Genomic DNA, 13,184 nt, shown 5'->3' with positions numbered 1-13,184 from the left:
TGGATAAGGATGCAGTCATGAATGGAATGTAAATCAGTGTGATCTTGTCCTATATACACAGGGAAGCAAATATACAAGGTGCAATTTAGTTAATTTCAAAAATAGCAAACTGGGGAAGCAATTTACAATCTGAATTTTAATACCTGAATCTGACCTAGAGAATCAAGTAATAAAATCTATATTTGACTGTGAAAATGTGGTACAGAATAAGTCACAGTAGAAGGAAAAGAACTGGGAGAAATGACAACAGATTAAAAAAAATCAGGAGATTTAGAGGAGGAAATCAAGTCTTCAGAAAATAGTTGTCCATTAGAGAATACAACACAAAAAAAAACTCACTATTCTTCAGCTTATGATACTACAGTTAATTAAATTGTCTCAATAGGATAGCTTTATTAGATCTGGTCCAATATTAAACATCCCCAAAGTACTAATACCATGAACCTATGTGTCCAGTTTGGTGGAAAATGGTCCCAAAATCTGAGACACACAAATAAATTCAAACATCAGGGCGAAAGGATCGAGGATTTGATAAGATTGGTTGAACTATGAAAAAGGGACACATCTATTTGGCTAGTGGCCTTTTCTGTTCTTAAAATTTACAATGCAAAGACAATTAAGAAATTCTGCAGTAATGGCAATCCTTTTTTGAATTGGGATAAATTAATCAAATCACAATCTAAAACAATAATGAATCACAATAATCAAATGCTGAACACCAAGTCACCATTTGACCTGACGAAACATTGTGCTACTGGAACCAAACCATTAATTTTACTCTCCTATCTTCCACATGACAAATCAAGGGACCCAGAGTCAGGTGCCAAAAGATATGGATAACCTTGGTATCATGGGTCACTAGTATCTCATTTACAGGTATTATAGAGGTGGAGTCCATGGAGTAACAGCGTGCAGGTTCTGCCCATCCAGAGTTCCTCATCTCAACTAAGGAGCTTGGAGATGGCTCGCGCCTCAGGGAAGAAGCAACACATGCCAGAATCACTTACTTCCATGCAAACAAAGAAAGAAAGACAGACTTGCATTTATACAGTGCCTTTCATGACCACCGGATGTCCCAAAGCGCTTTACAGCCAATAAAGTACTTTTTGAAGTGTAGTCACTGTTGTAATGTAGGAAACGCAGCAGCCAATTTGCACACAGCAAGCTCCCACAAACAGCAATGTGATAATGATCAGATAATCTGCTTTAGTGATGTTGGTTGAAGGATAAATATTGGGCAGGACACCGGGGAGAACTGCCCTGCTCTTCTTCGAAGCAGTGCAATGAGATCTTTTACATCCGAGAGAGCAGACGGGGCCTCGGTTTAACATCTTATCCGAAAGACGGCACCTCCGACACTGCAGCGCTCCCTCAGTACTGCACTGGGAGCGTCAGCCTATTTTATGCGCTCAAGTCCCTGGAGCGGAGACTGTGAACCCACAACCTTCTGACTCAAGAGGCGAGTGTGCTACCCACTGAGCCACGGCCGACACAAAAGGTGACTTATGTGCAGCGATATTAAGAGTGGGAAGAAGAAAGCTTAAAAGGAAAATAAAAACAAATAACGTAGTATAGGCACAGCCCCTTTTGCCGCTGCCAATTCTACAAGATAAGGATACCTCACATGGACTATTAGTAAATCTTGTAACTGAGAAAATTAGGCGTCGGGGTCAAAGGTTTGTGTATTGCATATCAAGGCTAACAGTACATTATCAACACATAATTCCTTCATACTCGAGTCTCAAGCAACATAGCCTTATAAGGGCTAGCTATACAAATTAAGAAGCCTTGTACTGAGGTTATTGTGCCTGTTGACACGCCAATATTAAGGCTGCAATATATTACAGTTAAATAAACATCTCCGATGAGCTGTTTGTAATTGAGGCATATTAATGAAACACTTGGCCTATAAGCCCGTATCACATTTGTTGAACAGGTCCTGCTAATGATTCTAACTATTTAAATGCAATCACTCCATATTTACAAAGATATAAGTGGTGTTGAAATGATTCAATTAGGTTGCATTTTGCACTTTTATTTCAAGAATGATTGTTTAGTTTGAGATGTAAACTTGTTCTGGGTAGCTGAATAAAAATAAAAGCTATTCTATCCTGCAGGTCACAGTTGAGGAATCTAGTCACGATGGTGCACATAAGCACTGCAAAAGGAGGACAATTTAGAGGACAGTAGTCAAGTGAGAATAAGAAAAAGATCGGAGACAAAGTATAACTGCCCTGAGGGAGTGCGATTCAAGAAGCTCACTAATTCAGGGCATGATGCCAAGCTCATCCTCCATCTAGAATGGCCTGATGCTGTACCTGAAACCCAAAACTCTGCACGGCTCCCCCTGCTGGACAAGAACAGCACTTCTATTATCCACACTTCAGGACAGCAAAGCCAAGTATCATAATTGGGAGCTTTTGTCCTGTGACTTAATTCCACTAAGGGACAAGCTTTTTATTAATGCCTGTTTTCTCCCCTTTTCCAAGGTGTTGACTCCCGCTGTGGTGTAGTGTCAAGACAATAACAACCAAAGTGACCATTCTTTATTTGTGAGTGCAGAGTGAATGTTGGCATGCCATTCAAGCAAGAGAAGGCAGCACAGCCAAGCCTGATTTTGTCCTCGCCCAACCACCAGTTTCCAGCAGAGATTATTGCACAGCAATGTGGAGCAGGAACCCCAGTCCAGGCTCTCAAGAGGCCAACCGTACCAGCCCCCTACCTGACAAAAGATCAGCTAACTGCGCCGAAACCAGGAATCAAATCTGCCACCTTCAGCTCCGCATGGCTCAGCTGCATGCTGCCTTTGCCAATTAAGCTGGGGGAATGTACGACCAGGCAGCTTTCAGCAATCTTCAGCGATGGGACTTCGTCTCCTCTCTATCTCAGCAGGAATCAAAGTCAGATCTTGCACAGCAGAAAGGAGTGTTCAACAAGTTATATTCTAACACCACCTGTTCCCAAGATTTAGTTAAGTAACAAGTGGAACAATATTGTTAACTACTGCAAACGTAAGACTGCTCTGCCTGTCTGGGTTATGCATCCTTTGAACATGGGATAATCTTGCACACAGCCAATGACCGTTTTCTCTGCTCACCATGTACTTTTCACTTGAGCAATGCTTTCCATTTGGGAGGGCAGATAGGCTAATTCTGCCCTGCCACTGCCCAGAATAGCTCTGTAACCAGCTTCCTAGGAAATGAACAAAGGTGGGCCAGGATACCTCTCCAATTCTCCCCCCATCAGCACACATTCACCTCCTTTCCTTGATAATATGGCTGAGATTGGCAACACGCCATGCGGGGAGCTCAGCGGTACAGACTCACATTGCAGCACTTTGTGGCAGTAGATTTTCAATGGGGTCATAGCCCTAGGTTTTATTTTTATTTTAGAAAAGGGGGCGGCAAAATGGATATTCTGCAATATATTGCAGCTTTATACTTGGTGCCAATCATTCACAAAATGGCAGTCAAAAAGTTAGTGTTCAACCCAGTCTTACCCCGAGCTGAGTACGTATTCTAAGCTGCTTGCAGTATTTAATGACACATTTTAAATGAAAAAAAAAGGCAATGACAAAGAAAAATACTGTGCCTCCCCCTCCCCTCCACCCCAATAAGTAATTGGGGATTTGTAAAGTGGCTAAAAATGTCCTTCCCTCTCAAGGAAAAAGTTGCAGTTCAAACTTTGGTGCCCACTCCAGTGCGCTATTAACCACGGCATAGGCTGCTGCCCCCAGTGCCACAGTCAGCCCCATCACTGCCAGTTTTATCAACCTCCTGGTCCCCGTTATTGCCACAATTGCACTCGTTCTGGGTTCTTGCTGGAGCTGTTCTCTGAATCGCCTCCGGAGCACTGCATCAGGACGCTGCTGAGCCGACACCAGTTCAAAGTCCTTGAAGGTTGAGACAGCGGTGCTGTGGAGGTGGACAGATAAAAGGCCTCAATTAGACAATTCACATGCAGTAACAAAAAAGTCTCAAGGCAACGCTCAACCTATCCAGTAAGACAAAATCAACATTTAAAAAAATTCCGATTCAGAATTTGCCCCTTGTTTAAAAAAAAAAGTGTCAGTGATCCCTCACTGGCTCAGTGAGTTTATCCAGACTGCAGAGCTCCGGCTGGTCAGACGTTGGATTCTTGGTTGCATTAGCTGATCTCACCTCGACCATCTTAGGGAGAGGATAAAAAAAAACACAGCCAGGGTTCCTGGCCCTGATCGTTACCCAGCAACTTGTGCTGGAAATGCATGAGTGTACTTCAGGTGAGCACAGATGAGGCTAAGCAAATAGCCCACCAACACTCACCGTCAAAACTCATACACGAACAAAAGCCACGCGTGAGGTTCTGGAGGACAAACAGCACTTGTGGAACCATATGTTAGCAAGAGGACAGAAGAGAAAATTAACAAGGAAAAAATGGAAAAATCATACAAATCCTCAATCTCCACATTTTTTGTAAAATAGTTTTGTGGTTTCTTTCGTTGCACATATGCCGCTTCACTGGATAATGCCACAAGCTGAATATAGAATAGGAGCAAGGCCATGATTCAAAGTGACTTCAATGGAATTCCATGAAAAACAAGTCACAGCAATAACCCTGAAGATAATGAAATTCAACATTTTAAACCTTTGAACATTATACATTTTTAATTGGGGATCCATTATTTTTCAGAATTTATAAAGACTGCAGTTAGTACTGTAATTTATGGATTTATTTCAACTCTGCAGGCCGCAGTCACGTTTCTGCATCATTCTGAAGAATAACCCTTGTATTTATATAGCATTTTGCCATGTCAAATCGCACAAAGAATTACTTTCTGCAGTGCAGGGGCCATTCTGTCGGCAAACGCAGCTGCCACGCTGCGCCATTTACCGAGACCAGTAGAAGTGGGAAGGCCCCCACCCCCATTCAAGTTTATTCGATACCTCAATACCACTTTTACGGTGTGAGGACATGAATCTATCACTGTTCTCTAGCCTTTGGACATTCATTACCTACAGCGGAGAGGGTGATCTGTCTCAGTACTGCTAGGATATCTCTCACAGCAGCCCAACAATGGATGCTTCTCAAGATTTTCCTTCCCCCCCCTCCACCTCGTCTCCACATCAGAATTTGCTTAATTGCACTTGCTCCACTCATGCACTCCCAATTCCCACGGTGTCACACTGTTACCCAAAGCACTGTGACACACTTAATACCTCACCTCCCCATACTACACACTGTTCCCTGCCCAAGAAGGACAGACCTGTGCTGTGACAGCAGCCTTAAGGCACATTAACATTACATAAACAAGACTGCTCAGAGCGGTTTTAGCCTGTAGAACCATTTACATTGCAGCTGAATTTCGCTGCACCAACAGCAATAGCAACGTAAAAACAATTCTTTAGTTGGAAAAAAAGATAGAACAGCATTGGGAAATATTTAAAACAGTAATCAATAAAACAACAACAACTTGTATTTATATAGCGTCTTTAACGTAGTAAAACATTCCAAGGCGCTGCACAGGAGTATTTTAAGACAACAAATTTGACACTGATCCACATAAGGATAAATTAGGGCAGGTGACCAAAAGCTTGGTCAAAGAGGTAGGTTTTAAAGAGGAAATAGAGGCGGAGAGGTTTAGGCAGAGAATTCCAGAGCTTAGGGCCCAGGCAACAGAAGGCACGGCCACCAAAGGTAGAGCGATTATAACCAGGCTCAAGAGGGCAGAATTAGAGGAGCGCAGATATCTCGGGGGGGGGTTGTGGGGCTGAAGGAGATTACAGAGATAGGGAGGGGCGAGGCCATGGAGGGATTTGAAAACAAGGATGAGAATTTTGAAATCGAGGTGCTGCTTAACCAGGAGCCAGTGTAGGTCAGCGAGCACAGGGGTGATGGGCAAACAGGACTTGGTGTGAGTTAGGACACAGGCAGCCGAGTTTTGGATGACCTCAAGTTTACGTAGAATGGAATGTGGGAGGCCAGCCAGGAGTGCATTGGAATAGTCAAGTCTAGAGGTAACAAAGACATGGGTGAGGGTTTCAACAGTGGATGAGCTGAGGCAAGGGCGGAGACGAGCGATGTTACGGAGGTGGAAATGGGAGGTCTTTGTTATGCTGCGGATATGTGGTCGGAAGCTCATTTCCGGGTCAAATATGACACCAAGGTTGCGAATAGAGCCCAGGAGAAATATATTCTGCTAATAAATTAGAACAAACTAACCAATAATGAGACACTAGCGATGAATAGAGAGATCAGGGCAAAATTGAAAGTAAAGAAAAAGGCATACACTAAATTCATAGAAAACAAAGGAGTTGACAAAGGGGAATACAAAGGGGTTAGGAAAGAATATAGCTGCATTCATTTATCTGTTGCAATGATATGTTGGACATAATATGCTACCTTCCCCAGAGTGGTCTAAGCGCCTGAACACGATTGATTCCTGATGGCATTCTTTATCATAACTCTGGTTGAGGCACAGGACTCATTATACCAGTACTCTGCAGCATTGGGAGGAGCCCCCAGTGGCATCAGCCGCAACAACAGTACGTAGTAGCTCGCACCTTGATCTTTGCAGTTATTCAAACAATGAACCATTTACCCATTTCTATTCAAATCCCACCACTGGAAGTTGTAAAACGGTATTTTAAAAATCTGGTAATTTGAGCCCGGCACCAGAAATATTACCATGATGAAAGAGACCCAACTGGTTCACTAGTATCCTCCAGGGAGACATCGGCCACCCTGATCTAATCTGGTCTATATGCAACGCCAATCCCACACTCTGTGGTTAACTCTCAATACCCTCAAGGAAAATAGGAATGGGCAATAAAAATTGCCTTGTTGGCATCATCCACATCCCAAGAACAAACGCACAAGAGAACCGGGCACTCCACTGAAGGAATAGGAAGCCCCACAAGGCTCCCATCTAGGACTCCTTGAACCTCATGGGTGCCTGCCAGCCTGTAAAAGCCAAGGGCAGACGCTTACTAGACCCTGGCATTTATATTAGCCCTGGCAAACACAACTGTAACCTCCTGATCACAGTGATGTGCAGTAGATTGGTTGATACAGGCTCAGTTACCTGTGCCCTTTTAAAAAAAAAACTCTAGTGGCAAAAGATTTAAGGCCGTTGTTATCTTCAGAGCAGGGGAGTTCTCCTGGTATCCTGGCCAACATTTATCCCACAGCCAACGCCTAAAACAGATGAACTGGCCATTTATTTCATTGCTGTTTGTGGGACCTTGCCGTGCAAATTGGCTACCGCATTTCTCTACGACAGTGACTGCACTTCAAAAAGTATTCCATTGGCTATAAAACTCTTTGGGCTGTCCTGAGGTTGGGAAAGGTGCTATATAAATGCAAGTTCTTTCTTTCACTAGCACGAAGAGTGCAGTGCAAGCTCCCGAGCGAGATTGCACGTCCTCTCCTAGCAGATGGCAATTTCCTGACCAATTCCTTACTGAACCACAGCCTTCCCAAGCACTGCCCTTTAGAAAGTTCAAAAATGGTCCTTCTGGGACGGTACACCCACACAGCTTGGTACCTCGTATGTGGCATCTATTCAGTGCATTCATCCAAAGGCACATGACCAAGACTAGAAATAATACAACAGTCATCTAAGCCTCTAGCTGAGATCGCAGCCTGTAATAACGCCAATGAATGTAGTACCTGTATATTGGTTAGATACTGTGGAATATGAAAGCATATTATTCAGTTTCAGCATTTTTTTTTTTTTACCAGTGCTGCGTTAATTTACAGCTGACTACCAATGAAATAATGCCTAGTATATGGAGTGTAGTCCACACACAAATAAATACAATGTCTAAGTAAACCTTAAAGAATATTATTTTCCCATTCCGAGCTGCTCCACTACTGATTCTGTTATCTAAAGCACAAGATATGGTAGGATAATAAAGACCCTCCAAACCATTTTGTTGCATCCTTCCAAAATACCAATTCTACTCTCTTCCTGTAACAGTATCTAGTTGTTTCTTAAATCAGTCTAGTGTCCTGGCCTTAAACACCCTCCCTGGCAACCCATTCCAGTTGTTCACTGCTGTAAAGAAATGCTTGCTAATATCTGGCCTAAATTTGCCCTTCAAACCTTGAACCTGTGCCTTCATATCTGGCAGCATGGTTTTTGAATTTCCTTCTCTATCCCGCAACGTGCGCCTCTTAAATATCCCCTCCAAGATGTCTCTTTGAAGCTGGGAGAGCCTTAATTTGGCTAGTTGTTCCTCATAGCTTTGACCTTTATTTAGTCAATTATATTAAACTGGTACTTTACCCACATACTGATAATTATCGAAAAGAGGCAACAGCTGGAAAAAATAAAATATGGGAACGAGAAGAGTATCATTGTTCAGGGCAGTCTGTGAACAGAGTTTATACCGAAATTCTCCTCTGGTGACATCATGGATACAGAGTACAGTTCAAAAAGGACAAAAGCCACCAATTGTTAAATGGAACCCAATTATAAACTAAACTTGGCTAAATGCTCTGGAGGAATTTTCTTTTGGGGTGGGGGGGGGGGGGGTGACGAGACAGTGGAGGATCGCTCAGTGCACAAAAAAAAATTCTGAGTGGCTCCCAGCACAAAGTGGTGGTCATATCCAGGAAATCAGAATCTTGGCACCCAACTGAGCCACCCTTTACCTGAATACCAGTGGGAAGATGCATTCATCCTCCTCCTTTAGGCTGGACTGGACTAGATCGTCCCAAGGCGCACGTTCAACACTCGATTTCCTACTACAGGGTTGCAGGCCTGGCTGCACAGCTGCCATCAAACTTACTTAAATGAGTTTTGTTTATTTCCAAGCACGTTGGGGAAGTTCGCCAACCTTGCGCTAGTTTTCCTTTTCTCACACACTTCTACAGGTGTCAGGAACGATCATACCTCACCCTAGTGGCCATTTGTGATGTGTGAATGTTGACAAAGTCTCTGTGGGTTATTCTACCACAGAGGGCATCACAGCCGAGCCCAATCCGGTCAGCACCTAACATTCACTTATGTGCGCTCTTTGCAGGAAGGGGATCCCTGGATATTGCTCACAACTAGGCCCCCCCGGCTGAGCTTTCCCTTCCCTGGCCTACGGTTATGGAGACCAATTGTAGTGCTCTGCTCCGATCAGTTACCTCAGCCCAGACCAGGGATGGACCGTCTGCTCTGAATAGCTTACTTTTACATCAGACATTGACTATTGCTTTAGGTGGAAAACCTCATCAAGTTTGACATGCCCTTGAGTTGGGAATTTATCTCCTGTTGGTTGAGGAAAGTATCAATAGAATCAAAGAATCACAGCACAGAAGGAGGCCAATCAGCCCATCATGCCTGTGACAGCTTATTGAAAGAGCTATCCAATTAGTTCCACTCCCCTATCTTTCCCCATAGCCCTGCAAATTTTTCCTTTTCAAGCATTTATCCAATTCCCTTTTGAAATTTTACGATTGAATCTGCTTCCACCGCCCTTTCAGGCAGCGCATTCCAGATCACAACAACTCACTGAGTAAAATAAATTCTCATCTCCCTGCTGGTTCTTTTTGCCAATGACCGTAAATCTGTGTCCTCTGGTTACCAACTCTCCTGCCACTGGAAACAGTTTCACCCCATGTTGAACGCCTCTATTAAATCCCCTCTTAACCTTCTCTGTTCTAAAGAGAACAATCCCGGCCTCTCTAATCTCTCCACATAACTGAAGTCCTTCAGCCCTGGTACCATTCTAGTCAATCTCTGCACCCTCTAATCAGTAGGCATGGGGAAGTCCACATTCTGCCCACCCTGCCTTTTTCCAATTGACTGGAGGTGGTTGCTCAGTGACTAAATTTGCAAGTGTGAAAAAAGGGGCGGGGGGAGGGGGTTGGGAAGAAAAACAGCAAGAGTTGTTTATATCTAGATTTACAAATAATCGGGTTATGCTTTAATCATTTCTGACCCCCTCTCCACTCTTTAATAATGCAATTTCAAAGAGTATCTGAACTGAAAACTGGTTCATTAATTTAAAAGAAAACTCTTACCTTTAGCTTTCCCTTTCTCAGTTTGCTGTTACAATGTAAACACAGCTGCATTTTCTGCCTGCCATTTATTTCAGTCATGTAAGCACCAGGTAAATGGAAAAGCACTTCCTGTTCAGATTATAGTGCACAGCTCCTCACTCTATCTTTGCTGGAGATTGGATCTGGACAGCAAAGCTAGAATTCAGAATCTAAATTGTGTCATCTAAATATGACAGAGTGATGAATGCATGGAGCTAGAGAGTCTAATTGTCCTGTTGCTGTATCCAGCCCACTGGCAGCCCTACAGTACAATACTAAGGCAGATATGCCCCTCCCATCACATACATTATTTTCCAAAAGGAAAATCTATCTCTGCTAGCTTATCTGCAATAATAGTTACTGGGGAATTTAGGACCATGCTATACTGGGGTGCTTTCTGCCCGTGAACACAACCTGTAAGGAAAAGAAGACATCAATAAAAGCTCTTAGAGTTTAATCATAGTGCTGTTACTATCTAGTATATATATATCAAAAATACAAATTGGCTCTATATATATATAAAAAATTCACTCAGGGGGTTGTGACTCTTTGGAATTCTCTGCCCTAGAGGGCTGTGGATGCTCAATCGATGAGTATTTTTAAGGCTGAGATCGATAGATTTTTGGACTCTAGGGGGAATCAAGGGATATGGGGATCAGGCGGGAAAGTGGAGTTGAGGTCGAAGATCAGCCATGACCTTATTGAATGGCGGAGCAGGCTTGAGGGGCCTTGTGGCCGACTCCTGCTCCTATTTCTTATGTTGTTATTCATACAAATGTTGCAGATCCTGTTGTACAAGCCTGAACTATTTCATCAGACACCCAATGGAATTTCTTATGTTCTTATAAGTTATGCTGTCTCCCCTGCCCACATAACAATTACATATTCGTTGAATAATCAGAGTTTAAAGTAAAATAAGCTAGTGACATCAATCTTACACCTTTACTTTCTTTAAGTTGGGAATAATGGTCGTTACAGCTAGCTTCTTGGATAGATGATGTGGCTGCAGACGGCACATTGGCAGTCAAAACTGCTGCTGTCAGTCAGCGGAATACATTTTGGGCAAGTAGGAAAAGCAAAACCAAAAGGAAGTACAGTCAAAGCGGCATCAGAGGAGACTGGAACGCTGCTGTGAGCATATACAAACTAAAGGGTGGAATTTCTACTGGTGCCCAATGAGCAATTTGCACTCAATTCCCCAACATGGTTCAGTTCCTGCTCTCAGATGGAGATGGGCGAGTGGAGGAAAGGTATGTGTTTATCAGCAGAAAAAAACCCCAACAAAATTGATGAACCTAGTATCTTAACAGCAGCACAAGGAGATACTGTGGACCATGCAAGCCTCCCTTGACTGGGGAGTGTAGTGTGCGCGCTGCAGGGTTACCTTAAACAATGGGAGGGGGTGTGCGGAAGAAATAATTCGAACGGGAAAGAGAAGGGAACAATTACATTACTGGGCGAGACTATAAGATTAAGTACTGAATTGCACTGTGTTGTAGTATCCAGTTCCTGCCACTGTGAAGCAGTGCGTGTAAACTGAAGATTGCAACATTCTCAGAGGAGTCACACAGAAAGTCTGAAGTCCATACTTGAAGGGAGGAACCTAATTCACTGAGCTGGTTTCTATAACACTGCAGGGTCCTGAACCAAGAGATCATAGATTCCTTTTCTCTTTGCTGATCTGCAATAGGTTCCAAGTTTGAATGGTCATCCATTGTAATAATTTTTACAATATTCCATTTTGCTAGGTTTACATTAGCAAAATTGCCTCTTACACTAGGTAAATGGCAAAATACAGAGAATAGGTTTGGCAGTGGAAGTGCTGCATACACGGATATAGACTACTGTAGTATTCTTCAGAACAAACATCAGTGCTAATTTTAAATTGGAGAAAGGACACTTGATCCTATTCAATCCTCACTATAGTGCCTTCTGACAAATACGCAATCGGTCGCATTTAGTTTTCAGATATCAGCAACATTCCCAATAAGCTGCGCAGCGGTCTGGAGATCCCTCGCAGGCCCCTCACCGGCTTCTCAATGGGAGAAACCGTGCGTGCGTGAAATTTTGAACGGGCTGCGCAGCCAGTTAAAGGGCCCGTGCACCAAAAAAAATTAGGGGGAACATTGGATATCAGTGCCACAATTTTATTAAAAAAGCTATAAAAATCTTGTGAGTCTAATATTTTAAGTAGTGTATCTTTATAAGAGGAGACATGTTTTAAGAAACTATCATTTGAATCTGTAACAAGGGGAAGAGGGGCAGCTGCACTGGGGGTCACACATCAGGAGGGGTCAGTCAGCACTACTGAAATGCTCCAATTACAGCCTCTCATTACAGTAGTAGAATGGATTTCTTTCTAGAGAGGAGAATAGAATCCGGGTAAGTGCTTGCATGTAATCTAATTAACTCTGTACATGTCTCACAACAGAAGGTTTGAAACATGACGACTGCTTTATAGACATTCCTTACTGAATGGATCCTCTATAGGAGGTCAAAACATACCAATGTTATCTAACCACATTCAGTGGAGGATGATACAGGACAGCAAACTGCCATGGAGTGCATCCAGTCTTTATAAAAGCCACTGGGAATCAGTTTGTAATCTGTAGGCGAGTGAGAAGATAACAGGCGCACAGTGACATTTAAACCTTCTGTACTTCTCAGAATTAATGTTTCCTTTAAGCTGCGCAGCGCTCCAGGGGTCCAGCGCAGCCGATGAGCCGACTTTTAAATTGAGAAACGGAGTATGCGCAGACTTTTGAATGGGCCGCGAGTCCGTTAAAGGGGCCGCGCGGCCCAAAACAAAGTTATGGGGCACATTGCCCAGAACCCTCTTGGTCTTGTCTTGAACGCTTCTTGCTTGACCAGATGGAGCTGGCTATCTAGCACTGGATGAATTGGGACGGTATTCAATATAGCCCAGGCTGTTTTTGTGACTTCCATTTATGAATGCTTTTCTATTCCTACTACAGAATTTCACTACAGGAAACTTTGTGATATCTGGCACCGACGGGACCGAGCTGTTGCCGATCTATCAAAACTGCCGGACATACAAAGTTAATGTTGAAGCATACGGAGGTTTTAATCTCCGTATCTGACAACAAACACTGTTGCTTAGCAACAGCTTCTAAACAGTCGGCTGCAGCTGCAAGCGTCTCTAGCTGAAG

The 13,184-nt window shown here is 43.3% G+C and overlaps 1 protein-coding gene across 2 annotated transcripts in view; it reads right to left on the bottom strand.

The window, feature by feature from the left end:
• Window positions 1-118: 118 nt before the first annotated feature.
• LOC147108879 (TBC1 domain family member 20-like) overlaps window positions 119-13,184 on the bottom strand; it is a 40,109-nt gene continuing 27,043 nt past the window's right edge. For both annotated transcript variants that reach the window (XM_086005806.1, XM_086005805.1), the window contains exon 8: window positions 119-3,914. In XM_086005806.1, the coding sequence (XP_085861932.1) occupies window positions 3,659-3,914 (256 nt within the window). In that variant the 3' untranslated portion in view covers window positions 119-3,658. The remainder of the gene's footprint in view (window positions 3,915-13,184) is intronic.

The sequence above is a fragment of the Somniosus microcephalus genome, chromosome 13 (genome assembly GCF_052327205.1).
Source record: "Somniosus microcephalus isolate GS21.2 chromosome 13, FLI_Smic_1.0, whole genome shotgun sequence".
Classification (NCBI taxonomy): Eukaryota; Metazoa; Chordata; class Chondrichthyes; order Squaliformes; family Somniosidae; genus Somniosus; species Somniosus microcephalus.
This window is presented reverse-complemented; position numbering and strand designations above follow the sequence as displayed.